This window comes from Onychomys torridus, chromosome 21 (assembly GCF_903995425.1).
Source record: "Onychomys torridus chromosome 21, mOncTor1.1, whole genome shotgun sequence".
NCBI lineage: Eukaryota > Metazoa > Chordata > Mammalia > Rodentia > Cricetidae > Onychomys > Onychomys torridus.
Window position 1 is genome coordinate 29,214,761 of NC_050463.1, and position 26,832 is coordinate 29,241,592.

The 26,832-nt window shown below is 43.3% G+C and overlaps 1 protein-coding gene and 1 non-coding gene across 3 annotated transcripts; both read left to right on the forward strand.

The window, feature by feature from the left end:
- Window positions 1-866: 866 nt before the first annotated feature.
- Dpy30 (dpy-30 histone methyltransferase complex regulatory subunit) lies at window positions 867-21,890 on the forward strand. Of its 2 annotated transcripts, none has more exons than XM_036170256.1 (5): window positions 867-1,058; window positions 7,631-7,703; window positions 7,801-7,848; window positions 14,629-14,771; window positions 21,556-21,890. In XM_036170256.1, exons 2-5 carry the CDS (start codon window positions 7,668-7,670, stop codon window positions 21,626-21,628), a joined length of 300 nt encoding a protein of 99 aa, XP_036026149.1. In that variant the 5' UTR covers window positions 867-1,058; window positions 7,631-7,667; the 3' UTR covers window positions 21,629-21,890. The 2 variants fall into 2 exon arrangements, with proteins under 2 accessions (XP_036026149.1, XP_036026148.1); XM_036170255.1 differs by lacking the exon at window positions 867-1,058 and adding an exon at window positions 7,324-7,407.
- A 3,646-nt stretch (window positions 21,891-25,536) lies between these two features.
- Trnak-cuu lies at window positions 25,537-25,609 on the forward strand. The gene has a single exon. It is a non-coding gene; the product is annotated as a tRNA-Lys (tRNA).
- The last annotated feature ends 1,223 nt before the right edge of the window (window positions 25,610-26,832 follow it).

The window sequence follows — 26,832 nt, forward strand, 5'->3', positions numbered from 1 at the left end:
TACAGAGCAAGTTTCAGGACAGCCAAGGATACAGAGAAACCCTGTCTCAAAAATAACAAAATAAATATAAACAAAATCAAAACTCCCCAAGCCAAGAATTCTACATGGCCAACAAATGAAGGAACCAACCAGGCTTAATACTTGTCTAATTCCAGATCAGTGTTTCATATTTACTTAATTCCACTACACATACTGTCTCACACCTAAATACATATTGCCTGTACAATAGGTTATTAACATTCTAATCTCTTAAAAAGATTTTATTTGTAATTGTGTGTATGCTGTCTGTCTCTGCATGGGAAGATGCACATGAATGTAGGTGCCAGAAGAGGATGTCAGATTCCCTGGAACTGGAGTTATAGGTGGTTGTGAGTCATGCAGTGTGGGTGCTGGGAACTGAACTCAGGTTCTCTGTGAGAGAAGTATGAGATCTTAACCAATCAGCCATCCCTCTGGCCCGTCACTCTGATCTGCCTCAAGTCTGCAAAGAAAGTTAAACATATGTCTTAGGGTTTCTTATTACTCTGAAGAGACACCATGACCACAGCAACTCTTATAAATAAAAACATTTATTTAATTGAGGGTGGCTCTCTCACAGTTTCAGAGGTTCAGTCCATTATCAGCAGGATGGGGAGCATGGCGACAAGCAGGCAGATGTAGTTGATGCTGACTTAGAGGCAACAGGAAGTCGACTGCCTATCCAAGAGTGAAGCTGGAGAAAAGAGACCTCAAAGCCCCCACAGTGACACACTTCCTCCAACAAGGTCATGTTTTCTAATAGTGTCACTCCCTTTGGGAGCCATTTTCTTTCACACCACCACAACATAGTAGGCTTTCTTTATTATTCGAATTCCATGATTCTAGTTCTAGAACCTCCAACCGTAGAGAGAATGACTTTTGTGGAAGTGTTTGTTTTCTCTAGGAATTCATCCTCTTTCTAACAATATCTACTAAATATAAGAATCATACAAACACAAAGAAAATGATATGGGCTTTACCTTTGAAGAACTCAAAATTTAACCGTGTTTAATCATCAAGAAAATAGAAGACAAAATGGAGTAAGTGCTGCCATAGGATTTGTTCTGGGTAGATGAGGAGGTACTTCTGAACAAAACATGGCGCCTCCAATCCAAATAAGAGCTAATGGTTTGAAAAACCAAAAAAAAAAAAAAAAAAAAAAAGAGTTAATGGCTCAGAGGGTAAAGTGTATGCTACACAATTATGCCTACCCGACCTCAGGCTCCCAGGAGCTATGTAGAAAGCCTACTGTGGTAGTATGATGCAAGGTGGAGATAGCGGGATCCTAGGGGGCTCGTTGGCTACTCTAGCCAATTGGTAAGTTCCAGATTCAGTAAAAGATCTTGTGTCAAAAAATAAGGTGGTGGAGGGGCTAGAGAGATGGCTCAGTGGTTAAGAGCACTTGCTGTGTGCTCACAGAGAAGCAGAGGTTGGATTAGCTTCTACCTAACAAGCTGAGCATCCAGAAATGCCTGCTGAGTTCAGCTCTGAAGGAGCTAATGCCCTCTTCTGGCCTCCAAATGATCCAAGGTGTACACATGGGCGTGCGCGTGCCCCACATACACACACACACACACACACACATACACACACACGCGCACACACACTCACGGGCACGCACGTGCACGCGCGCACACACACACACACACACACACACACACACACACACGCACACAAGCACATTATATTCTTGTTTGCTTGTGTTTCACTCTAGCCTAGATTGACCTTGAACTCATGGTAGTTTTCCTCCCAAGTGCTGAGATTACAAGATTACAGGCATCATCATACCTAGCTTTCCCATTTTTTTTTTTTTTTTAGACAATGTTTCACTGTATATCCCAGGGTTTATTTGAAATCACAGAGATCCATCAACCTCTGCTTCCTGAGTGCTGGGATTAAAGGCCTTGCATGTACCACATGCCTGGCTATTTATTTATTTAGGTTTTTCGAGACAGGGTTTCTCTGTGTAGCTTTGTGCCTGTCCTGGAACTCACTCTGTAGCCCAGGCTGGCCTCGAACTCACAGAGATCTGCCTGCCTATGCCTCCTAAGTGCTGGGTTTAAAGGTGTGCACCATGGCTATTTATTTATTTATTTGTTTGTTTGTTTATATAAGATCTTTATTGACAGACAATTCACATAGTATACAACTTTCCTGTTTGCACAGTTTGATAGACTTTACTCCAACATCCTCATAGGCCCATGACAACATCACCACTTCCTTTTTTAGAACATTGTTGTCTTCAATTTCTTTCTTTCCTTTTTTTTTTTTTTTTTAATGCCGAATGCCGTTTATTGAGGGAGGGAGGAGGTCTTAAATACAGGCTTACAGCACAATGGGAGAACCCTGGAGGGCAGAAGTTCGCTTCTGATGTTTTACAATCTTGCATCTAAACTATTAGCACCCAATATGCTGGATACACAGACAAGGAGCTTCCCTTAAGTACTCAGGAGGGTGGAATCTCACAGGGAATTAGAATAGGGATATCAAGGTCAAGGTCAGCAAGCAAGGCAACAGCTACCCAAAATGAGGGCCAGGGTCCTACATGTGTGTGTGTCGTGTCCCCCCCCCCCCCCGCCACTTTACTAAAAAAATGAGCTTCTGACTTAGGTTGTGTGGGACGTTAGCAGGTGACCCCCCAGGCATTACCCATCTCTGAATACTCATTATCATATAGGCTCAATTGTGTGAGAGCTGCAGAGTTAACTGTTGCCAAAGATCTCTAAGTGGCGCTGGGCTTGTAATCTGTGTTTTTGACACAGAAAAGACCAACAGAAGTCTTAACCCACCCATGGCTGGTAGGCTAAAGGCAACTGAGCCATTCCCTTCCTTAGCGAGTTTTTTGTTTGTTTGTTTGTTTTTGTTTTTTCAAGACAGGGTTTCTCGGTGTAGCTTTGCGCCTTTCCTGGATCTGGCTCTGTAGACCAGGCTGGCTTCGAACTCACAGAGATCCGCCTGGCTCTGCCTCCTGAGTGCTGGGATTAAAGGCATGCGCCACCACTGCCCGGCCAAGTTTTTTTTTTTTTTAAATAATTTATTTCTATATTTTATGTATATGAGTGCTCTACCTGCATGACAGAAGAGGGCATTGGATCCTACTATAGATTTTGTACACCACCATGTGGTTGCTGGGAATTGAACTCAGGTCCTCTGGAAAAGCAGCCAGTGCCCTTAACCACTAGGCCATCTCTCTAGCCCTGGCTATTTATTTTTTAATGTTTGTGTTGTCTATTGATTTTCATCACTAGTACTGATGTATAAATATCAAATTCCACTACAGGGCAAGTCAACCAGCACATATTATGCACCAGTGATGTATCAGGTTCTACACAAAAAAGTATACAAATGTATGAAAGGATTCAGGAATATAACTCATTTGTAAAGAGTTTTCTGTGTAAGCATGAATCCTTGAATATGATCCCTGCATCCATGTAACAAGAGCTGGGCATGGTGTTGAACATTTGTAATCACAGTGCTGGGGAGGAAGAGAACCAGGGGATCCACGGAGCTCCGCAGTCAGGCAGCCTATCCTGCTTGGTGAGTCCCAACCAAACCCAGCAAGAGACTTCATTTCAAAATATAAGGTGGAGTCTGTGGTGATGGCTGTCCTGGAACTCACTCTGTAAACCAGGATAGCCTTGAACTCAGAGATCTGTCTGCCTCTGCCTCCCCGAGTGCTGGGATTAAAGGCAAGTGCCACCACATCCAGCAACTAGACTTTAATCCCAGTACTCGGCAGGTTGAAGTAAGCTGTTTGTTGGTTCAAGGCCAGCCTGGGAAATATAATGAGTTCCGAGATCGCCTAGGTTATAGAAGGAGAACCTGTCTCAAAAATACAAATCTTGAGCCAGGAGGTGGTGGCACACGCCTTTAATTCCAGCACTAGGGAGGCAGAGGCAGGCAGATCTCTGTGAGTTCGAGGCCAGCCTGGTCTACAAAGCCAGTTCCAGGAAAGGTGCAAAGTTACACAGAGAAACCTTGTCTGGGAGGGGGGACAACTCAAAAGTATGTTGTTATCAAAGAAACCATTTCCTAGGTATTTTTCTGAATCATAATAGCCTTTATCTGGGGGCTTGGTCTGATGGTACAAGCCTTTAATCCCCTCACTAAGAAGGCTGCCTCGAAAAAATCCCCCCCCCAAAAAAATCTCAAAACAGAAAATTTTAATCAGTAACACTCAGGTTCTATAATTTTATTTGAATGCAAGATAGTATGATAATGCACGTAATAGCTTTCTCACTAATTATTATTTTTATGTTCCCCTCCTGCAAAACATTTAATCTCTGCATCAATCTGACATGCAAAATCTTCCAAGTGCTGTATGGTAGCTCTCACTAATCACAATATTATCAAGTATATAGTATAAAAATGTTTTAAAAACTGTCCCCATAATTCTAGTGCTTAAATGAATTTTATTTACTTGAGATCTACATCCATGTAGGTTTTAGAGTCATAAGGCGATGTGGTATGATTTCAAATTTTATTTATTTATTTGTGACTAACGGGGTCTCACATGGACCAGCCTGGCTTAGAACTTCTAGGTACCTAAGCATGACCTTGAACTTCTGATCTTACTGCCTCTAATCTGGTCTCCAGCAACTAGTCCTGTTTATGTAGTGGTAGGGATTAAAACAGGGATTTGTTGGGGTTGGAGAGATGGCTCAGAGGTTAAGAGCACCTACTGCTCTTCCAGAGGTCCTGAGTTCAATTCCCAGCAACCATGTGGTGGCTCACAACCATCTGTGATGTGATCTGGCACCCTCTTCTGACCTGAAGGGATACATGCAGCAGAACACTGTATACACAATAAATAAATAAATCTTAAAAAAAAAAATGGGATAGAACCAGGCGGTGGTGGTACATGCCTTTAATCCCAGCACTCGGGAAGCAGAGGCAGGCGGATCTTTTTGAGTTTGAGGCCAGCCTGGGCTACCAAGTGAGTTCCAGGAAAGGTGCAAAGCTACACAGAGAAATCCTGTCTTGAAAAACCAAAAATAAATAAATAAATAAATAAATAAATAATAAAAAATGAAATTACCTTAAAATAACTGGATGGAATTAAAAGCAATTCAATTTTTCATGTTTGCTATCTGTTTTAAAAACAATGAGGCAGACAGGCTCGATCTCAACAGGTCGAGGTTGCTTTATTGGAACAGCGAGGGTCTCCAATCTTTCCTGTGTGATGAAATCTGGGTGCATTTAGAGGGCCTGGGGGACATGTATATGCATACACATGTATGTAGGTAGCTACCAGGAAGTTACAGCTCTTCTTTTGTGGTTTGATCGGAAGTGAGGTGGGCTGCTTTTCATACCCAGCCAGGCATATTGTTCTTGTAGATGGGGCCAAATGGTCAGGCTAGGGCCAAGCAATTTTCTATGGCTAGTGGCTATTGCCCAGTACAGCATGACTCAATTTCTCATGACCCGAGGCTGTTACTTAACATCTATAAATTGTGTGTAGGAAGCAGATTATCTGTTTTAAGGTTTATTTTTTATTATGTGTATACCACATCTCTGTGTGAAAGCATGTGAATTGTAAGTGCCCACAGAGGCCAGAAGAAAGTGTCAGATCCCCTGGAGGGACAGTGGTTTGTGTGTAGGGAAATTGAACTCAGGCCCTCTGGAGAGCAGTAAGTTCTTTTAATGGCTGAACTATTTCCTATTTCTACAGCCTATCTTCCTTCCTTTTAAATTATGCTCTTTTGAGGCGGGCTCTCACTTGATGCAAAAAACACAGCTCTTAACCCCACAGGGATAAGAGATGGTTTATTTCAGAGCCAAATATGAGTGACTATGGCTTGAGAATAAAGATTCAGGTTACCTTAAATTCCATGTTCCATTGTGGTAGCTTCATTAAGTTTTTTTGGTTTTGGACAGGGTTTCTCTGTGTAGCTTTGGGCCTTTCCTGGAACTCGCTTTGTAGACCACGCTGGCCTTGAACTCACAGAGATCCTCCTGCTTCTGCCTCCCTCCTGAGTGCTGGGATTAAAGGAGTGTGCCACCACTGCCCAGCCTTCATTAAGTTTTATAGTAACGGAACAAAGAAAATCATAAATGTGTAGACCAGGCTGGCTTCAAACTCACAGAAACCACCTGCCTTTGCCTCCCCAGCATTGTGATTAAATGGCGTGTACCGCCACACCTGTCTAAAAAGGCACTTTACAAATACATTAGGTGTGTAGGTTGTAAAAAGTGAGGAAACCTTAGCTAATAGGCATCTTAGGGACATCTGAGGGCTTCTTAGAAGTCTTTTGGTTGGTGTTAGCTAGGATTCTGGACATTCCAAGAGGTTTACCTAATAGTCACAAAGATGTTCGGTCACTCACAGAGGTGGGTATTAAATGACTATTTAGGGAGCTAACTGGTGTCAAGACAATTAGTGTCTGGACTTGCAATATTCCAATCTCTCCAAAACATTGTGATTGACCAATCAACCATCCTGTATAGTCACAGCCTCTTTTCAGGCACTCAGGCTTACCTGGAACTCACATTGCGAAAGCTCAGACTGGTGCATGAGCCTCCTTCTCTCCGTCTCTAAATGCTGGGATTTCAGAAGTGAACCACCACACCTGGCTTTAAAATTTAAAAACAAAACCAAACCCAGAATGGTTTCCATTAGTACCATAGCCTGGAAAGCCAGTTTCTTTGTGGAAATGAAACCAAGGTCCTAGGTCATTCCAGGCAAATGCTCTCTCTACCACTGACCTGCATCCCTTACGCCTGAAAAGTCCCATTTCTTTAATCTAGACATAAATGTAGAGTAGGTTGGGCGTGGTCTCTTCACAGATTGCTCGGCTTGAATAAAAGCCGCTCAAGAATCCCCCAAAAGCTCCTTCTCTCTCCCGCCTAATATATAAATGTCTGCGTGTTTTGACTGCATGCTATGTGGAGCACATGAGTGCCTCGTGCCAGCGTAGGTCAAAAGAGCGTCAGATCCCTGGAACTGGAGTTATGGATGGTAGTGAGCCGCCACGTGGGTGCTGGGAACCAAACCTAACTCCTCTGCAAAACGCAGCAAGTCATTAACCGCCGGGCGACCGGTCTCTCCAGCCCCTCTGTGGCTTTAATGAAACGCCTGGGCCTGTGGTTTCCTACTAAGAATCACTGAACAAGTGAATGGTCTCGGTTCCTCGGGGCCAGACACTTTCAGGCGGCACCACAGACTGCTTACAGGACTGTTTGCAGCAGGGAGGAGCCGGCAGGTGCCCGGGCACACCGTGCACCGCAGAGGCGCAGGCCCTCTTAGGCGGGCTCGGGCACTCCTGCCGGCGGAACCGCTCTGCGCAGGCGCGGCAGCAGCGCGACGTCCCTCACTTACGGCCGAAGCGGTTCGCGCTGGGAGTCGGTGGCGCCGTGCAGGGCACTTAGGAACCGACAGCCTTGGCGCGGGTAATCAGCTCCCCGTCCTCCTCCTCCCACGGCTCGATCCCTGGGACGACCTCCGAGCTTTCGCGATGCGACGCGGACGGCCAGTCCGTGGACCGTCCCAGCCCGCGCGTCTGCTGCCCGCGGGGGTGAGGGGCGGGGTCCCGGGCTGGGCTGCACCGCATCCTGGCGTCTTCCACTTGAAATCTCCCGGGTAACTAACTCGCGGCTCTTCTTGTTTTGCAAGACTGGTATCCGGTTGACTGCGGTTTGCAGGGTCCGCCATGGAGTCAGAGCAGATGCTGGAGGGACAGACGCAGGTACCAGGAGGCCCTTGGATTCCGAGTGGCGGTGTGCAGGGAGGCAGCGCGGAACGGGCGGATGTCTCTCTCGCTCTGTCTGTATTTTGTTTTCTAGGTTGCAGAAAACCCTCACTCCGAGTACGGTCTCACAGACAACGTTGAGGTAACTCGCCCGGTTCCTCTGCCGCATCTATGGCTGTCTTGAGAGCTGGAGAAAACTTAGGATCCGTTTACTAGGTTACTCTGCACGAGGGAACACTTTGCTGCCGTGATCTCCCGTAGTATCAGATTATAAGCGGTTTCTTTTACCCGCATGCTAATACTTGTCTAAAAAAAAAAGTACTTTGTAAATGAATGACTAAATCCCGGAACCAGATCTGGGTAGGTTTGGTTAGGAAAATAGAGGCTTCCTGGAGGAAATTTGTGTGTGAATAGGAGACTCGAGGGACTAAGTTTGGATTAAAAAGAGGGCAGGAGCGTTTCCAGGCAGTTGTTGTAGAAACAGGTGTTATTTAATTCAACGCTTTGCTGTTTGTGTGATACACACTCGACCAATTTGAATATATCTTCAGCCCCAGGATGCTTAAAGTTCAGTAACCTGTTCAAGGTCACTAGCAAGCTGTTTTCTTTTTGATTTAATGTATTATGTGTGTGTGTGCGCGCGCGCGAGTGTGTGTGTGTGTGTGTATGTGTATGTGTGTGCACGTGTGTGCAAGTCAGCGGGCAACCTTACAGAGTCGGCTTTTTCCTTCCATCCTTAGGTGGGTTGTGGAGATGAAATTCAGGTTATTAAGCTTGGGTGTAGCAGGCACCCTTACCCACCGAGCCATCTTATCTGACCTAGAGTTTGTATTTCACTGTTGGCAGGTTGACTTTTTTCTTGCAAAAGGATTGCATTGTATTTGTGTGAGCTCTTCCTCTCTCTCTCTCTCTCTTTTTTTTGTCGGAGCTGAGGACTGAACCCAGGACTTTGCACTTGCTAGGCAAGCGCTCTACCGCTGAGCTAAATCCCCAACCCCACTCTCTTTCTTTCATTGTATATGTATATATGTTTCTTTTCTTTCTTTGTTTATTTTTCTTTTTCCTTTTTTTCTTTGAGATAGATTTTTCACTATGTAGCTCTGACTGTCCTGGAACTCACTATGTATGTAGATCAGCCTGGTCTTGGATTCACAGAGATCCACCTATGTCTGCATACTGAGTGGTGGGGTTATGTGCCACCTTTCCTGGCTTATGTATTTCATTTTTAATACTTTATTATATATATGTGTGTTTTTCCCCAGTATATGTTTGTTCATAAGAAGATGGTGGCAGATCTCCTGGAACTTGAGGTATAGACAGTTGTGAGCTACAATCTGTGTGATGGGAATTGAACCAGGGTCTTTTGCATGGTCCTGTCTGTCTGTCTCTGTTTTTTGAGACAGAGTTTGTCTATGTTGCCCTGACTGCCCTGGAACTCAATCTGTGGACCAGGCTGGCCTCTGCCTCCCCAGTGCCACCACCACCTGGCCATATCTTACATTCTTTCTGCTTCATGTTCCACAGTGTTCCCTCGGCCTTACTGGGGGGTTAGATAGAAATTTTTTTAAAAATTATTATGTACACAGAAGAGGTTGCCAGATCTTATTACAGATGGTTGTGAGCCACCATGTGGGTGCTGGGAATTGAACTAAGGACCTCTTGAAGAACAGTCAGTGTTCTTAACCTCTGAGCCATCTCTCCAGCCCAGATAGGAATTTTTTTAGGGCTGACTGCTAACACTTTGACTAGTCCTGAGTCTTCATTTCTTGCTGCCCACTGCAGAAATGGGCTTCTCTAGCCAAGACTGAGAACATATATACACACACACACACACACACACACACACACAGACACACACACACACACACACACATAAGTGTGTCTCTGTGTGTGTGTGTGTATCTTGTTTGTTTGTTTTTGGGATTTTTGAGACAGGGTCTGTATGTTGTCTTGTATCTCCTATAACTCACTGTGTAGACCAGGCTGGCCTTGAACTGAGGTGAGGTTTACTTGCCTCTGCCTCCTGAGTGCTGGGATTAAAGGTGTGTACCACCATGCCTGACAATATATATTGTGTCTTGATCTGTTTTTGTGGGTTGATTTTTCTTTGTTATAGATGTTTTGTTTCTTTTTCTACCTAGTAATTTCTTTCTTAAAACATTACTATTTTCTAAAGATTTATTTTTATTTGTGTGTGTGTGTATGCCGTATCTGTGCTGGTGGGATCCCTGAGGCCAGAAGACTGTCAAATCACTGGAGTTACAGGTAGTTGTGGGCTTTCTGGTGTGAGTGTTGGGAACTGAGCTTAGGTCCTCTTCAAGAGCAGGAAAGTGCACTTTGTTTTTTTCCCCAAGATTTTTCAGGCTGTTCGCAGTGGCACACACCTTTAGAAATCCCAGCTCTGAGCTGGACATGGGAGGCACATACCTTTAATCCCAGCACTCTTGAGGCAGATGCAGGAGGATTTCTCAGCCTGATCTACACATTGTGTTTCAGGACAAGCAGGGCTGTTACACAGAGAAACTCTGTTTTGGGAAACCAAAAGAAAAAGAAAAGAAACCCCAGTTCTAGGGTGGTAGAAGTCTCTCTCTCTCTCTCTCTCTCTCTCTCTCTCTCTCTCTCTCTCTCTCTCACACACACACACACACACACACACACACACACACACACACACACACACGCATGACCAAAAGAAACTTGGAGAGGGAAGGGTTTATTTCACCTTACAGCTTGTGGTCAGCCCATCATCTAGGGAATTCAGGGTAGGAACTGATGCAGAGGCCATGGGGGTGATGCGGCTTATACTGGTTTGCTCAGCTTGCTTATAGCACCTAGGACCAGCAACCCAGGGGTAGCATCATCCATAATGGGCTGGATCCTCTCATATCAGTCACTAATTAAAAAAAAAAAAAAAAAAAAAAAATGCCTCACAGGCTTGCCCAGAGCCAGTCTGGTGGGGGGATTTTCTCAAATGATGTTCTCCTAGCCTGTGTCAGGGTGACATGAAAGCTAGCCAGCACAGTGTATGAGTGTTTTGCTTGCACGTATGTATGTGTACTACAGGCGTGTTTAATGCCTGTCGAGTTTAGAAGAAGGGGCAGATCCTTTGAAACTGATTGTGAGCCACGGTGTAGGGGTTGGGAACCAAACCTGGGTCTTCTGTGATCTTAACCAATCACTGAGCCGAGCTCTCTAGCCCCCTTTATTTTTATTGTTGGTGTGTGTTTTGAGTTGGTTCTTCTCCATTTTATTTTATTTTTATCTTTTTGGTTTCTTGAGACAGGGTTTCTCTGTGTAGCTTTGCACCTTTTCCTGGAACTCACTCGGTAGCTGGCCCTGAGCTCACAGAGATCCGCCTTCCTCTGCCTCCCAAGTGTTGGGAATAAAGGCGTGCACCACCACCGCCTGGCCAAATTGACTTTTCAAGATTTGCTTCAACCATTGTCTGGTGGAGCCAGAGCAGCAGTCTTTAATTTAGGCCTGTTTTCATCATTTTGAGTATTCTAATGTTCCATGTATTTTTGAGGCTCTGCTGCTCTGGATCATGGGGACACCAAGTGTTCCCAGTGTGTGCGCTGCGGAAGCGTCCCTGTGACTTCCAGGTGGTTTTCCTCATGGTCTCTGGCAGCTGTACTCATCTAGAGCAGAAAGCAGCCTCACATTGTTGAGTTCCCTTCCTGCCCGCACAACCTTCTCCTTGTAGTACTCTGCCTTGTAAACTGGAGCTGTTCTGGTTTCTCCCAAGTTCCAACACTTGTCTTCTCAATTCAGGCGACTGCTAGACTCTGCTTAGGTCCCCTTTAATGCTGCATCCAGTCAGTTTTCCAAGCAGGGACAATCATAGGGTTTGCCTCAGTTATGTATGCTTTTGTTATAACTGTAATACACTGTAATAATCTACCCCACCCCCAGACATGGTTTCTCTGTGTATCCTTGGCTGTATTCTGGAACTAGCTCTGTAGACCAGGCTGGCCTTGAACTCATGGAGTTCCACCTGCCTCTGCCTCCCCAGTGCTGGGATCATAGGCGTGTGAACTACTGTAATAATTGTTTTTGTTTTTCACCCTAAACTTCCCCTGAGTTCTCTCCCCCTTTTGCTGTTATTGTAGTACACTGTGGTCTTTCTGTTTTTGTGTTGGGTGGTATGTTTGTACGTTTTTAGTTTAATCCGTGATAATTGGTTGTTATTTTTCCTGTTGTGATAAAATATCCTGACAAATGCAACCTAAGGGCAGGAGGGTTTATGTTGGTTCATAGTCGTGGGGTACAGTCCATTAGGTAGGGGAGTCAGAGTGGGGGAGCTTGAAGCAGCTGGTCATCTGTGCCCACAGTCAGGAAGATTGAGTACAAGGAATGCTCCTGCCCAGCTGGTTTTCATCTTTTTATGTGGTCCAGGACAGAAGCTTTGTGAAGGTTGCTGCCCCGCCTTCCATTATGGTGGGGTTGCCCTCCCTCAATTAGCCTAAGAAAGATAATCCCCCAGAGGCAGGCCTAGAGGATAACCTAATCTAGCTAATCCTTTACAGGTGTGCTTGGAGCCTTATTTCCTACTTGCTTCTAGATTGTGTCAAGTTGATAACCAACATTGACTGGTACATTGACTTAACCAAAATTAAGCATAGCGATTGGCACATGGTAGGTATCCAGCCAGTGCTCGATTGAAATTAGTTAAGGAGGGTATTCTAGGAACTGTTTGTTTTGGTAATGATTTGGTTAAAAAAAAAATTAATTGTATGTGTGTGTATGTGCCGGAATTCTAGGCATTTGTGAGCCGCCTGGTGTGGGGTGCTGGGATTCAATTCTAGTCCTCTAGAAGAGGAGTACCCACTTTTTGTATGTTGTGACAGGCTTTCTCTGTATAACAGTCCAGGCTGTCCTGGAACTGACAGTGTAGACCAGGCTGGCCTCGAACTGGCAGAGATCCACCTGCCTCTGGAGTACTGGGATTAAAGGTGGGCTGCACGGCTGCCCAGGAGTACTCACTCTGAATCACCAAGTCATTTCTCCAGCCCTCTTAAACTGTTTTAAATTTTTAATATTTTTGAGATAGTCTCTCCATGTATCCCTGGCTACCCTGGAATTCATAGAGATCTGCTTGCCTCTGCTTCCTGAGTGCTGGCAAGATAGTTACTTGTAGCTCAGGCTGGGTTTGAACTCACTATATAGCAGAGAATGATCTTGAATTTCTGATCCTTCTGCTCCCCCCCCCCCCCGTGCCCCCCACAGGGTTTCTCCGTGTAGCTTTGTGCCTTTCCTGGATATCGCGCCATAGACCAGGCTGGCCTCAAACTCACAGAGATTTGCCTGGCTCTGCCTCCTGAGTGCTGGGATTAAAGGCGTGCGCCACCACCGCCTGCTGTTTCTTATGGAGGGCATTTTAATATATGAGCTGTCTGAGCGGTCTTTTTATTATTATTATTATTATTATTATTATTATTATTATTATTATTATTATACAAATACTTGGATAAGTTAGGACTGTATTCTTTACTAAGATCAGGAAGTATTTATTGGACTGGAGAGATGGCTCAGCAATTAAGAGCACTGGGTGGCTTTTCCAGAGGAACCAGGTTCAATTCCCTACACCCACAGGCAGTCAGTTTCAGGTGACCTGACACTTTCATACATATATACATGCAGGCAAAACATGAGTGCACATGATATAAAAATAAATCATTAAAAAATAATAGTAAGACTTTGTTGCTGGGTGGTAGTAGCCCATGCCACCTTTAATCTCAGCACTCAGAAGACAGAGGCAGGCAGATCTCACTCTGAGTGCAAGGCCAGCCTGGTCTACAGAGCAAGTTCCAGGATAGCTAGGACTACACAGAGAACCCTGTCCCAGAAAACCATAAAGTTAGGGATTGGGGCTGGAGAGTTGACAAGTGTTAAGAGCACTTGTTTTTGCAGAGGACTGGGCTTGTTGGATATCCAGCACCTTCATAGCAGCTCACAACTGTATGCAAGTCCAGTTCTAGGGGATCTGATTCCCCCTTCTGGCATCCTGGGGCATAAGATTTATATAAATCCATGTAGGCAACATACTCATGCCCATAAAATAATAAAATAAATGTAAAAAAACAAGGAATTTAGGCTGTAGACGAATTTTTTTTTTGTCTTTTTTTTTTTTTTCCGAGACAGGGTTTCCCTGTGTAGCTTTGCGCCTTTTCTGGCTCAGATCCGCCTGCCTCTGCCTCCCAAGTGCTGGGATTAAAGGCGTGCGCCACCACCGCCCGGCCAGACGAATTTCTAAATGGTCTTATTAATAGAAAACACAGAGCCAGTTAAAGGGGTGAAAACCTGAGAGATCAGAGGAGTAGGAACAGCCACATGCTAACCTCACCTCACCAGCTCCTCAGCTTCCAAAAGGCAATCTACTTCCTGTCTACCCAGGGCTATCTACCTTGCTCTTCTGCCATCTGATTTGTTCTTTCTGTCCAACTACATCACTTCTTCTTCCTGCCCAGCTCTGTCACTTTCTGTCTGTCTGTACAGACCTCCAGACCTTCATGGTTAACTAGTATTGGAATTTAAGGCCTGTGGCTCCACACCCAGCTCTGTTCCCAGTATGGCCTGGAGTTCACATAGACCCAGACAGATCCCAGCCTTCCAACTGATAGAATTAAAGGTGTGTGCTACCATCGCACGACTTTTGTGTTTACTTACAATGGCTGGCATTTTCCTCTGATCTCCAGGCAAGCTTTATTTATTGGAGCGCAAATCAAATGTCACCACATTAGGGATAGGCTTGCATTTCTTTTGGAGGAGAGGTTTGCTGTCTGGTATCATTGTAGTCACGATTTGCTTTCCTCTTAGTGTTCTTTTCCCATTAGTTTTTGTTTTGCTCTCAAAATAATCTTGTACTTTGGAAAATTCATGCTTTTTTCTTTCTTTCTTGTCTTTTTTTTTTCCACATCTCTAGAGGATAGTTGAAAATGAGAAGATTAATGCAGAGAAGTCTTCCAAACAGAAGGTCGATCTACAGTCTCTGCCAACCCGTGCCTACCTGGATCAGACAGTTGTGCCTATCTTATTACAGGGTCTCGCTGTGCTTGCAAAGGAAAGGTGAGATAACACTGTCTGTGACTTGGAGATATGAGGTGGGACTTCCACACTCAAAATTCTATTAGTTGATTATGGTGGTTCTTTGCTGTGTTTGTGGTCAGTGATGTCAGCCTTGTTATTTTATTTTAGGATTGCATTTGTGTGTGTGTGTGTGTGTGTGTGTGTGTGTGTGTGTGTGTGTGTGTGTGTGTTTTGTGGTAGACATAAGAAGGATTAACTTGTAGTTAGGAGTCCAGTTCTGTCCCTCCACCATGTGGATCTTGGGGATTGAACTCAGGTCTTCAGGCTTAGTGTCAAGCACTTTTACCTGCTGGAGTCATGTTACTGGCCCCATTGCTGTTAAACTTTCATTTTATTGACTTATTTTTGAGACAGGGTTTCTCTGTGTAGCCTTGGATGTCCCGGAACTCACTCTGCAAACCAGGCTGGCGTCAAATTCAGAGATCCACCTGCCTCTGCCTCCCAAAAACTTTTATTATTTTAAAAATTTGTTATTCATTCTATGTGTGTTGGTATTTTATCTGGGAGCATGTCTGTGTGTCATGTGGGCTAGAAGAAGATGTTGCATCGAGTTTGGAGTTACACAGCTGATTGTGAGCCACCATGTGGGTAGATGCTGGGATTTGAACTCCTGTATAGTCTGCAGGTAATTTTGTAAAGTTTTTACTTAAGGATAACATTGTTCTAGGTAGTCTACACTGATACATATATATCTCAGAGATCCACCTGCCTCTGCCTCTATAATGTTGTGATTAAAGGCATGTACCATCACCACTCAGCTAATTGTTATAATTGAAATTACAATAATACTACAGTAAACCTAGGCATTTTACCATTGCTCCTTTTTAGACATGTAGCCTTGGCTGGCTTTGAACTCACTGTGTAGCCAAGGATGATCCAGTGCTTGGATTATGGGAAGTATGATACCATATCCGGTTTATGTGGTTCTTGGGATTGAGTTTAGGGCCCTGAGTATGCTATACAATCACTGCCTGCTGAGCTATATCCTTGTGTATTTTTTATTTTTATTATTATTAATTTTTTGAGACAGTCTCAAATAGCTCAGGCTGACCTTGAACTCTGATTCTTTGGCCTCTAACTGCTAATTGCTAGGATTTCAGTTAGGTTTCACCCAGATCCATTTTCCATATTGTTAAACATTTAGCTCCATTTTCCTTTGTTACTATAATTTATTTCATACCTTTCTGCTGGGCTTGCTTGTTTTTTTAATGACCAGTCATCAAGAATTGATTTTCTAGTTTAATGAAGTTTGACTTTATACAGTATTTGACATACTGTATTTGCTGTAATTTGTATTTCTGTCCAATATTTTTCCCTTAAATTTTTCTAGTGTCATTGTAGTCTCAAGTACAAGATTATTATAAACTCTTCTGGGCTTCAAACTGAGGACCCTGCTCATAATACACAAACATTCCGCTATTAAGCTATGTTCCCAGCTGGCTATAAAGGACTTTTTTTTTTTTTTTTGCCAGTACATTTGTTTATTAGCAGTTATTTCTTTCTTCAGGAGCAGTTCTCTTATTTCTACATGTATCTCAAGAGTTTCTTACATGAACTCTTTTTTTGTATTTTGTTTTATTTTTAGTTTCTAATGTGTGTGTGTTTTCATCTGCCTGCATGTGTGTCTGTGCACCACATGGATGCCTGGTGCTCACAGAAGCCAGAAGACGGCATGGGAACCCTTGCAACTGGAGTTTCACTGGCTGTTGGGTTACAGTGGGTGCTGGGAATTGAACCTGGATCCTCTGAAAGAGCAGCCAGTGTCCTCTACTGCTGAGCCTTCACTCTAGCCCTATTCCCCCACCCCCCAGGAGGTTTTGGACTCCTCATTTGCATACTGTGTCCTGAGTACTGGGATTACAGATGTGAGCTATTATATCCAGCTTCTAATTTCTTTTTTTTTTTTTGTAAACAAATAAGCAAATTTGTTTTGTAAACTGGTCAGTTTCTACTAGGTGTGTGCTATGTTTTAAATCTAGGACAGTAATAATCTCTGTAGTAAATGGACATAAATTAGTAACATAGATTGGATTTTGTTGTATTTAGTTGTGTGTGTTCACGAGAGTGTGTATGTATGTATATGCATGTGTGTATGCCAGGGTGTGAGTGTAGAGGTCAGAAGACAACTTTTAAGAGTTGTTTTTCTCTTTTTACATGTGGGTTATGTATGAGGACTGAATTTAGGTTATCAGGCTCGGTGGCAGGGGTCTTCCCTGATAAGCCATCTTGCTGGCAGAGATTGATATGTTAGTTTATATAAAAGTTGTATGTCCTGATGGTGGTGGCACATACCTTCAGTCTCTTCACCCAGGCAGAGGCAGGCAGATCTTCTCATCTCGTTGAGTTTCAGCAGGCCAAGGTTATGTGGTGAGACATTGTCTTTAAGAAACAAAGATGGGGGCTGGAGAGATGGCTCAGCCATTAAAGGCCAGGCTCACAACCAAAAATAAGAAACAAAGATGGGCTGGAGATGACTTAGCACTTGCTGCTCTTGTAGAGGACCTGTGTTTGTTAACATCTACATGGAGGCTCACAGCCATCTGTCACTCCGGCTCCAGGGCATCTGACGCCCTCTTCTGGCCTTTGTGGACATAAGCATACATGTAGGCAAAATAGACATACATGCTTAAAAAGAAACACACACACACACACACACACACACACACACATTGTCCATTGAAGTATGTGCTTGGAATACACATGGCTGTTACCAACTAAATGAATGTAATAAATATTTGTCTTTTGTTTGTGCGTGGTTATTTATGTTTATAAAATAAGATTTATGTGTGACTGAAAATACCGTGTCTCTGCTGTTGATGATTGCAATGTGGTTGGGCTGGAGTAAGGGCTTAGTGGTAGGGTGCTGCCCTGGTATGCCTGAGGTCCCAGGTTCGATCCCTAGCACCATCCCAAAAGGGAATCTTACATTTTCATTTTACCCAAAGAAGGCTGGTATGTTATAAATTCTATTTAATTTAAAATTTAAATCACTATTATTGTTTTATTGGGACAGGGTCTCCTGTAGCCTAAATTGGTTTCAGACTTCCTTGGTAGCTAGCTAGGGTGACCTTGGGCTTCTGAATTGTCTACCTCTGTTTCCTCAGGGCTATAAGTGTGTACAACCGTGCCTGATTAAAATTCCAAATACTACTGTTGAATGCTACAAGAAAAAAACTAGGACGATTTGAACTAATAATATATTTGTAAATAGAATTAATAAGCAAAGCAGTTTTTTAAAAAAATTTTATAATTAATTTAATTTTACATATCAGGCACGGATTCCCCTGTCCTCCCTCCTCCCATCCATGCAAAGAGTTTCTGTAAAATCAGTCCTTAGGTGAACTAATTATTTGAAAGTGGTGTCTATAGGCAGCTCAGAAGATTATGCTGCTATGGTGTGTTGATGTGAGCAGCTGAGAGGTTGAAACAAGAGGCCAGTGAGTTCCTGGTGGACTGGTTTGTGAACTGTTATCTTTCTCAAGAAAAGAAAAAGCATTAGGGCTCAGGTTGTGGCTCAGTGGTAGAGGGCTTGCTCTGGATGCCGTTTAAAGTGCAAAGGGAAATTTTTAAAGATTTATGTTTTATTGTTTGAAACGGATCTCTCTACATAGCCCTGGCTGTCCTGGAACATTACAGAGCTTTATAGTGCGGGCAGTAATGGCATTCGGGGTGGTGGTGCACTGGGGAGGCTGAGGCAGGTGGATCACCTAGTCTGGTGTACAGAGCAAGTTCCAGGACAGCCAGCGACTTCTTTGTCTCTACAAACAAACAAACAAACAAACAGGAAGGCAGAACCTGGAGAGATGGCTCAGCAGTTAGCCTTTCCAGAGGTTTCTGAGTTCCATTTCCAGCACCCACATGGTGTCTCACAACCATCTGTAATGGGATCTGATGCCCTCTTCTGGTGTGCAGGCATATGTGCAGTCAGACTATTCATTCATATATATATACACATTACACACACATATTACATAAATAAATCTTTTTTAAAATTTATTTTTTGTTTTGTTTTTTTGAGACAGGGTTTCTCTGTAGCTTTGGAGCCTGTCCTGGATCTAGCTCTGTAGACCAGGCTGGTCTCGAACTCACAGAGATCCGCCTGCCTCTGCCTCCCCAGTGCTGGGATTAAAGGCATGCACCACCACCTGGCTGATAGTCATCTCCCCCCATTCCCTGGAAAAAACAAAAAAAGGCGTGTGCCACCATGCCTAGCACAGGGGAATATTTTTTTTAATCATGGTGACTCAGTTGCCTGCCTGCCTGCCTTTCTTCTCCTCCCATACCTTGCCTTTGGGGGTAGGGTCTCACAAGCGTGAATCTTTGGCTGGCCTGGAATTGGCTAGGTAGACCAGACTGGTATGGAACTTGAGAGATTTACGCGCTCTGGCTCCCAAGTACTGAGATGACAGGAATATGGCACCGTGTCTGGCCTTTCTTCTGTCTGTCCTTTCACCTGACTTCCCTTCCTCCTATCCTCTCTACCTTCCCTCGTTCCTTTCCTCTCCTCCACCCCCCAGCCCCGCTGGCCTCTGCTTCTCACACGAGATGGCATTACAAGGTCCACCTTGGCTGGTTGATGCAGCGCCAGGGTTTGACCCTCTACCTTGTTCACGCCAGGTCAGTGCTCTGCTGTCTCTCCATCTCTTTACTTGGAGTTTTTTTGAGATAGTGTGTCTCTGTGTAGCCCAGGCTGGCCTCAGATTTTCCACATAAAAAGAACTTGAACTCTAGGCAACTGTCCTGCAGTGCTGGGTGCTGGGGTTACACACATGAGCGACAGCACCCATCTCTGTAGAGACTGGCTCTGCCCATGCTGTCACCCTTTTGTTTCCGACTCCCAAATTCTGGGATTACTGGTCACAGGAAACCACTCCCCACTCACTGTGCTGTGCGTGGGAGGGCTTGGGAGGGAGAACTTTGCTGTTTTGTAACTGATTGGTTTTGAACTTCATAACATAAACTTGGCTGGTTTGGAGCTAGGATTACAGACGTGCCTCTATGTTTAGTTTTTCGTATGCCTTTTGAAGCAGTAGAATTGAGATATTTACCCAGCTTTGAATATTTAGACAGATTTTCAGCAAGAATAACTTGCATAAAAGTGATAAATGTGGCCAGGCAGTGGTGGCGCACGCCTTTAATCCCAGCACTCAGGGAGGCAGAGCCAGGTGGATCTCTGTGAGTTTGAGGCCAGCCTGGTCTACAGAGTGAGATCCAGGAAAGGCACCAAAACTATACAGAGAAACCCTGTCTCGAAAAACAAAAACCAAAAAAAGGTGATAAATATGGAGTTATAACTTGTAAATTTATTTGGTTTTTTTCTCAGGTGAGAATTGGTTGTTGTAGCATCATAAATATTAATTAAAAAAATTTGACAGGCAAGATAGCTTAGTGAGTAAAGAGGCTTGCCACCAAGCCTGACAACCTGAGTTTGATTCCCCAGGACCCTACCACATAAGGGCCATGCCTCTCACAAAATAAATGTAATAAAAGATTTGAAGAAAAATTAAAGTGTCTCTTTAAAGAGAAGCAGGCTATCTAAATGAATGCTAATGCCTTTGACCAGTCATCTGTGAGTTCATGTGTGCTGATGTTGCTAATGACATGTCCATTTTTTATTTGTTCTTTTTTTTGTTTTTGTTTTTTTTTTTTTTTTTTTTGAGACAGGATTTCTCTGTATAGCTATGGTGCCTGTCCTAGATCTTGTTCTGTAGACCAGGCTGGCCTTGAACTCACAGAGATCTGCCTGGCTCTTCCTACCAAGTGTTGGGATTAAAAGTGTGCGCCACCACCATCCAGCTATTATTTTTTTTGCTGAATTATAATACTTTAGAAATTACACATAGCACTGGTGCACGTCTTTAATCCCAGCACTTGGGAGGCAGAGCCAGGCGGATCTCTGTGAGTTTGAGGCCAGCCTGGTCTACAGAGCGAGATCCAGGAAAGGCGTAAAGCTACACACAGAAACCCTGTCTTGGGAAAAAAAAAAAAAAAAAAAAAAAAAAAAAAAATATATATATATATATATATATATATATATATATATATATATATATATATTACACATACTATAGGCATACAGCTTGAGTTTTTGTTTTTAAAAAGGTTCTTACTGTGTAGCTCTGATTACCCTGGAACTGGCTATATAGACTAGGCTAGCCTCTGCCTCCAGAGTGCTGGGAATTAAAGGTGTGTGCCATCAAGAAGGGCCAGCTTGAAACTAAACACCTTTGCAATGCACACTAAGATCATGAAGCTGACCACTGCTCATATCCTAGAAGTCTCCCCGAGGTGAGCAGCATTCCATTTCTTCAGCCTGTGCTTTTGGGTTCAGTAGGTAAAGGCATTTGCTGAGCAGAGCAGACCTGGTTACCTGAGTTCAGTATCCAGAAGCCGTGTGAAGGTGCTAGGATCGAACTGCCTCCAGAGTTGTCTTGTGACCTCCGAGGGGGTGAGGCATGTGTTCCTGCCATGCATACATGCGATAATAATCAGTAAAGACTAAACAGGATAATAATCAGTAAAGACTAAACAGGACTCCTTGTGTTTTAGAATTGAGTTCATAACTGGTTTTAAGCTATAAAACAGTTTAAGCCCTTTTGAAGTTTAATTTGGGCTCCTTAGCTTGCCTGTCTCATTTACCATATTTATTACAGATAGCCTTTCACTGTGAAATGAAAATGAAACATGCATTTTTAAAGAAGGTATGTTTAAGTCCATGTAAGTACAGGACCTTTCTGACCTTGGTGTTTCTTTTGCCTTACAGACCGCCAAATCCCATTGAGTTTCTAGCATCTTATCTTTTAAAAAATAAGGCACAGTTTGAAGATCGAAATTGATTACTTGGGAAGAAAAGAAACATTTGGTTGCTACTGTAGATTTACATGATTACGAGGCAGCTTTAATTGCCGTGATTCCCCTCATCCCTCTGGAACCTTCAGGACCACAGAACTCACTTACGGAGTTGCAGAAGAGAACATATCCCCTTGTCTGATTTAATCACCATACTTATTTAATGAGTATCATCTGTGCAATTTTTTTCTCCGATTGTCTTTTACTTTGTTTTTGAAAAGACCTTCAAAATAAACTGTTAAAACACCATTACTTTATGGTTTTTATGTTTCTTTCCATGAACTGCTTGAGGTTTTGAATGCGATAGCTTTGTAGTATAATCAGGTAACGGCTACCGCATTTGCAGTATTTGACTTAATGATCTCTGAACTTGACCTCTGCAGAGGAGCTCTTTTTTTCCACTTTGCAGACAGGAAGACAGACTGGAGAGGTTGAAAGCCTGCCTCAGACAGCACTGCTGGGAGGTGCTCATGTGAGCATTCAACCCAGTTCCGCCAGTGTTCTCATAACTAAACAAGTACTCTGCTCCTTCGTATTGTTGCATCTCTGCAAAGTAGGGGGCTGAAGAGGTGACATCTTAGAGCAGTTGTTGCTCTTTCAGGGGACCCAGATTTGATTCCCAGCACCCACATAATGGCCCACAACTGTAACTCCAGTTGAGGGGATATGACCCTCTCTTCTGACTAGGCACACATAAGGTGCACATACATATATTCAGGCAAAACATTTATACATAATCTAACATTAAAAAGAAATGTGTAGTGTTTTTGTTTTGTGTGTATTCCTATTGTCCCCTATGAAGAAATTGAGATAGCTCACTGGCGCTGAGAAGGTTGTGTGATGAAAGCTAGGGAACATTATTCACTAGAATAGTTTTCAAACGGACAGTGAGTGAGGTGGTATTCTGCTGTCAGGGTGGAGCCTAAGTGGATGTGTCCATCCATCCCTCTTAATCACCTAGTTCAAACCAAGGTGAGTAATCCTGTGTGAACATATTAATCTTGCCTTTAGGTTAAAAGCCTATGCGAAGGTAATTTAATACGATATCTTCTGTAATTCTTAATGGCCGTGCACTGTGGTGCATTCTTTTAATCCCAGCACTGGGAGGCAGAGGCAGGTGGATCTTTATGAGTTTAAGGCCAACCAGAGTCACATTACCCATTCATTTTTTTTCCTTTTTGAGATAAGGTCTCTACATAGCTTTGGCTGTCCTGGACTCACTGTGTAGACCTGATTGGCCTCAAACTCACAGAGATCCTTCTGCCTCTGCCCTGAGTGCTGCCATTAAAGAATTTCATTATGACTGATGTAGAAGTGATAGTGTAGTTTCCATTTATATCTGCAGATCCAGGGTCTGGAGAGATGACTCAGCATTTAAGAGCACTCAGAGGATCTGGGTTTGATTCCCAGCACCCACGTAGGATCTGAAGCTTCTGGACTCTGCAGGCACCCCCATCCACATGTGCTACAAAGATTAAAAATAAACTTAATGGGTTGGGGAGATGGCTCAGTCTGTAAATTGCTTGCTGTGGAAGTGTGAAGATCTGAGTTGAGATACTCTACATCATGTAGAATGACAGTGTCTCCTATAATCCTAATGCTGAGGCGGCAGTGGAGGCTCCTAGGAGCTTGCCTGGACTGTCTGGTCTAAGCAAGTAAACTCTATTTGGGGTGAGAGGCCTTGTCTTACAGGGGAGCCAGCTGGGTGTAGTGACAAATGCCTTTAATCCCAACATTGGAAGGTAGAGGCAGGCAGATCTCAGGGGCCCAGAACAGCCAGGGCTAGAAAGACGCTGTCTCAAAACAAAACAAATACAAGTTTTTGTTTTCCCGAGTCAGGGTTTCTCTGTGTAGCTTTGGAGCCTTTCCTGGAACTCAGTTTGTAGACCAGGTTGGCCTTGAACTCACAGAGATCTGCCTGCTTCTGCATCTTGAGCACCAGGATTAATGGTGTGGGCCACCACCACCTGGCCAAATACAAGTCTTTTAATGATGGATACTGTTGCTGTTTCTAGGTTACTGCAGCAAAGATCAGAAATACTGTTTTGGAAGTTATATGCACTAGTGTTAGGTTCTGGGATGGTGTTTATTCTGTGCTTCATATGGACTATTAACTTTCTCCTTGCTCTCTACTATGAATAACATTTATAGAATGTCATAACCAAAATCACTAGTGTATATAACTGAAATTGTCGATAACTTATTGGTGAAATTATTAAGGCCACTCCACGTAGTTAAAAGGGAGGTTTATTTTGTGGGGTAACTTACAAATGAGGGGGTAGGTTACAGGGTCTGGCAAGGGTATAGCACAATCCGGCGTTGTTCTCTGGAGAACTCTGCTCGGTCTACCTCCAGCGTCCAGAGTCCGGGAACCAAGAGCGTGAGTACTTCCCGATCCTTCGTCTTCCGCTTCCTCCTCTGCCCCGCCATTACCAAAGCCTCAGTGGGGGTTGGAACTTCCAGGCCAATGCTGGGATGGCTACCCACTACATCTCCCCCTTTTGTCTAAATAAGAAAGTTGTAACCTAATACAAGACTATATACAAAGAGATGGTTGTCAAATATTGTCCAGGAGTAATGAGGGATAATGACCTAGATAAGTTGGAATTACGATAAGTACAAACAATATCAAGCAAAAAACACATAGTAAAATCCAGGGAAGTCTAGGGCATGGGTAGGTGGCGTGTTACAAAGATCATTCCAAAAGGTGTCCTATCCTAAAGAACCTGAGTCTAATACATAATATATCCTATCTAAGATATTATATATGTATATATACTAAGTTGTAACTATAACTGCTAATCTCCAACCTCATCAAAGACCTGAGAAGGAATATAATAATATCTGAGAAATGGGAGAAGGACGCAAGCAACTTTCGGGAGTCTTGCAAGAGTAGACAGAGACAGCTAGCAGCCTGGACAGTCACCTAACGTTTCTCAGTATCGTTGGTGCATTCAAATTGGCTACAGGCCTAGAGTATCTGGCAGACCATTTTCAGAAGCAGGAATTCTGAAAGACCATCTTACCCTGTCTTGGCAAAGTATAGTGGTCGCTTTCCTTGTGTCCCGCTTGTCCAGAAAGGACAGCATTTGTACTGTCAGCAGTTGAGGCGAGGGCAGTTCTTTGCCCAGTAGGCCATTTTGTGCCAAGAAGACAAAGACAAATTTCCAAATGGAAATGTCTTAGAAGCCCAACATTCTCTCGGGATCAAATTGGTGCTGCCAGGAGCAATTATGTCTCATGTCAACAGAATTCTAAGTTATTTAAATGCCATGTTCTCTAGGTCCATGAAGTGTTTGAAGATTACCTGTCCATCTGACCTATGTATTTATAAATCTGGATAACCTAACTAACATAATTATAGAGATGACAAGCATAGGTGACAATAACTATGTAAGTCTTATCTACCTAAACAACCTAAGGACTAAGCTTCCTATAAATAAGGCAAACAGTCTGTAAGCAAATGTACAGTAAAAGGACAATGACTTTAAATTGTGACAATACACAAAATAACTTTAACAGAGGTAGGAATGTATAGTGCAATATGCAATATGATAATAATCCTAAATATATATCAGTATACAGAATATCTTAAACAGAAGTAGAACATACATACAGTATGACAGATATAAATTCACATTTGTATCAATATACAAATATTTCACATAAGAGTAAAAATATGTGTACAATATAACAAACATAGTTCTGTATTTGTATCAATATACAAATTATCTTAAATAGGAATGTAAAAATTTTATAATTTTATCAACATATAAGAATTCATAACAGTGCAAAGGCTGCTATATTACTAAATTTGTTTACTAATGTATATGACAGTCTACCATAATATCTTATACCTATCCATTCCATTTCTTCTTTTCCCATTTTTTTTTAAGCCCGGCTAGCTCAGTCGGTAGAGCATGAGACTCTTAATCTCAGGGTCGTGGGTTCGTGCCCCACGTTGGGCGCCAGATATTGGTGAAATTATTAAGGCCACTCCACGTAGTTAAAAGGGAGGTTTATTTTGTGGGGTAACTTACAAATGAGGGGGTAGGTTACAGGGTCTGGCAAGGGTATAGCACAATCCGGCGTTGTTCTCTGGAGAACTCTGCTCGGTCTACCTCCAGCGTCCAGAGTCCGGGAACCAAGAGCGTGAGTACTTCCCGATCCTTCGTCTTCCGCTTCCTCCTCTGCCCCGCCTTGTGGGCGTGACCATTACCAAAGCCTCAGTGGGGGTTGGAACTTCCAGGCCAATGCTGGGATGGCTACCCACTACAATAACTATATATTAAAATATAAAAATGAGAATTATATATTTGTAATAAACCTCTTGAGATGAAGTTAGTATTTAGGGGAGGTGGAAGTGAATAGGTCCAACTGACTTCTTTCAAGAGGCTATAAGCTGAATGTGCTTGTACTCACAGTACTAGGGAAGTAGAGGCATGTGGGTTCCCAACAAGTTGAAGGCCAGCCTGGTCTGCATACTCAGTTCTATGCCAGTCGGGTTTATAGGGAGATCTGTACCAAAACAGCTGCTGTGGTGGCACCTGACTTGCTATTTATCCCTCTAGAGGCAGAGGCAGAGGCAGGTGGATCTCTGAGGATAGCCAGGTTTACACTAGGTGTTCCATCCAGGCCAGTTGGGGTTACATGGTGAAACTTTGTCTTAGAAAAGAAAAAGTGTATTGTAGAATATTATTTTAAGATGTGTTACATTTATTTGTGTTGTGGGACATCTGTTTAAAGATGCAAAGATGTGTTGCATTCTTTAATGTTGCATTTGTTTAACTCTGTGAAGTTGTGTTACTGTGCCTAAAACTCCTGATGAAGGAGAAATCTGGGAGGAAGACAGAAGAAAGAGCAAGAGAACAAAGAGAGGGAGATGCTAGGGGCCAGCCACACAGCCACACAGCCAGCCACAGAGTAAGAGTGAAAGTAAGATTACAGAAGTAAGAAAAGGAAAATCCCAGAGGCAAAAGGTAGATGGGGATAATTGTAAGTTAAGGAAAGCTGGTAAGAAACAAGCCAAGCTAAGGTCAGGTGTTTATAATTAAGAATAAGCCTCCCAGTGTGATTTATTTGGGAGCTGGGTGGCAGGCCCCCCAAAAGAGCAAAAACAACCATCAACAAAAGTTTATACTTGAGGGCTGGAGAGATGGCTCAGAGGTTAAGAACCCTGGCTGTTCTTCCA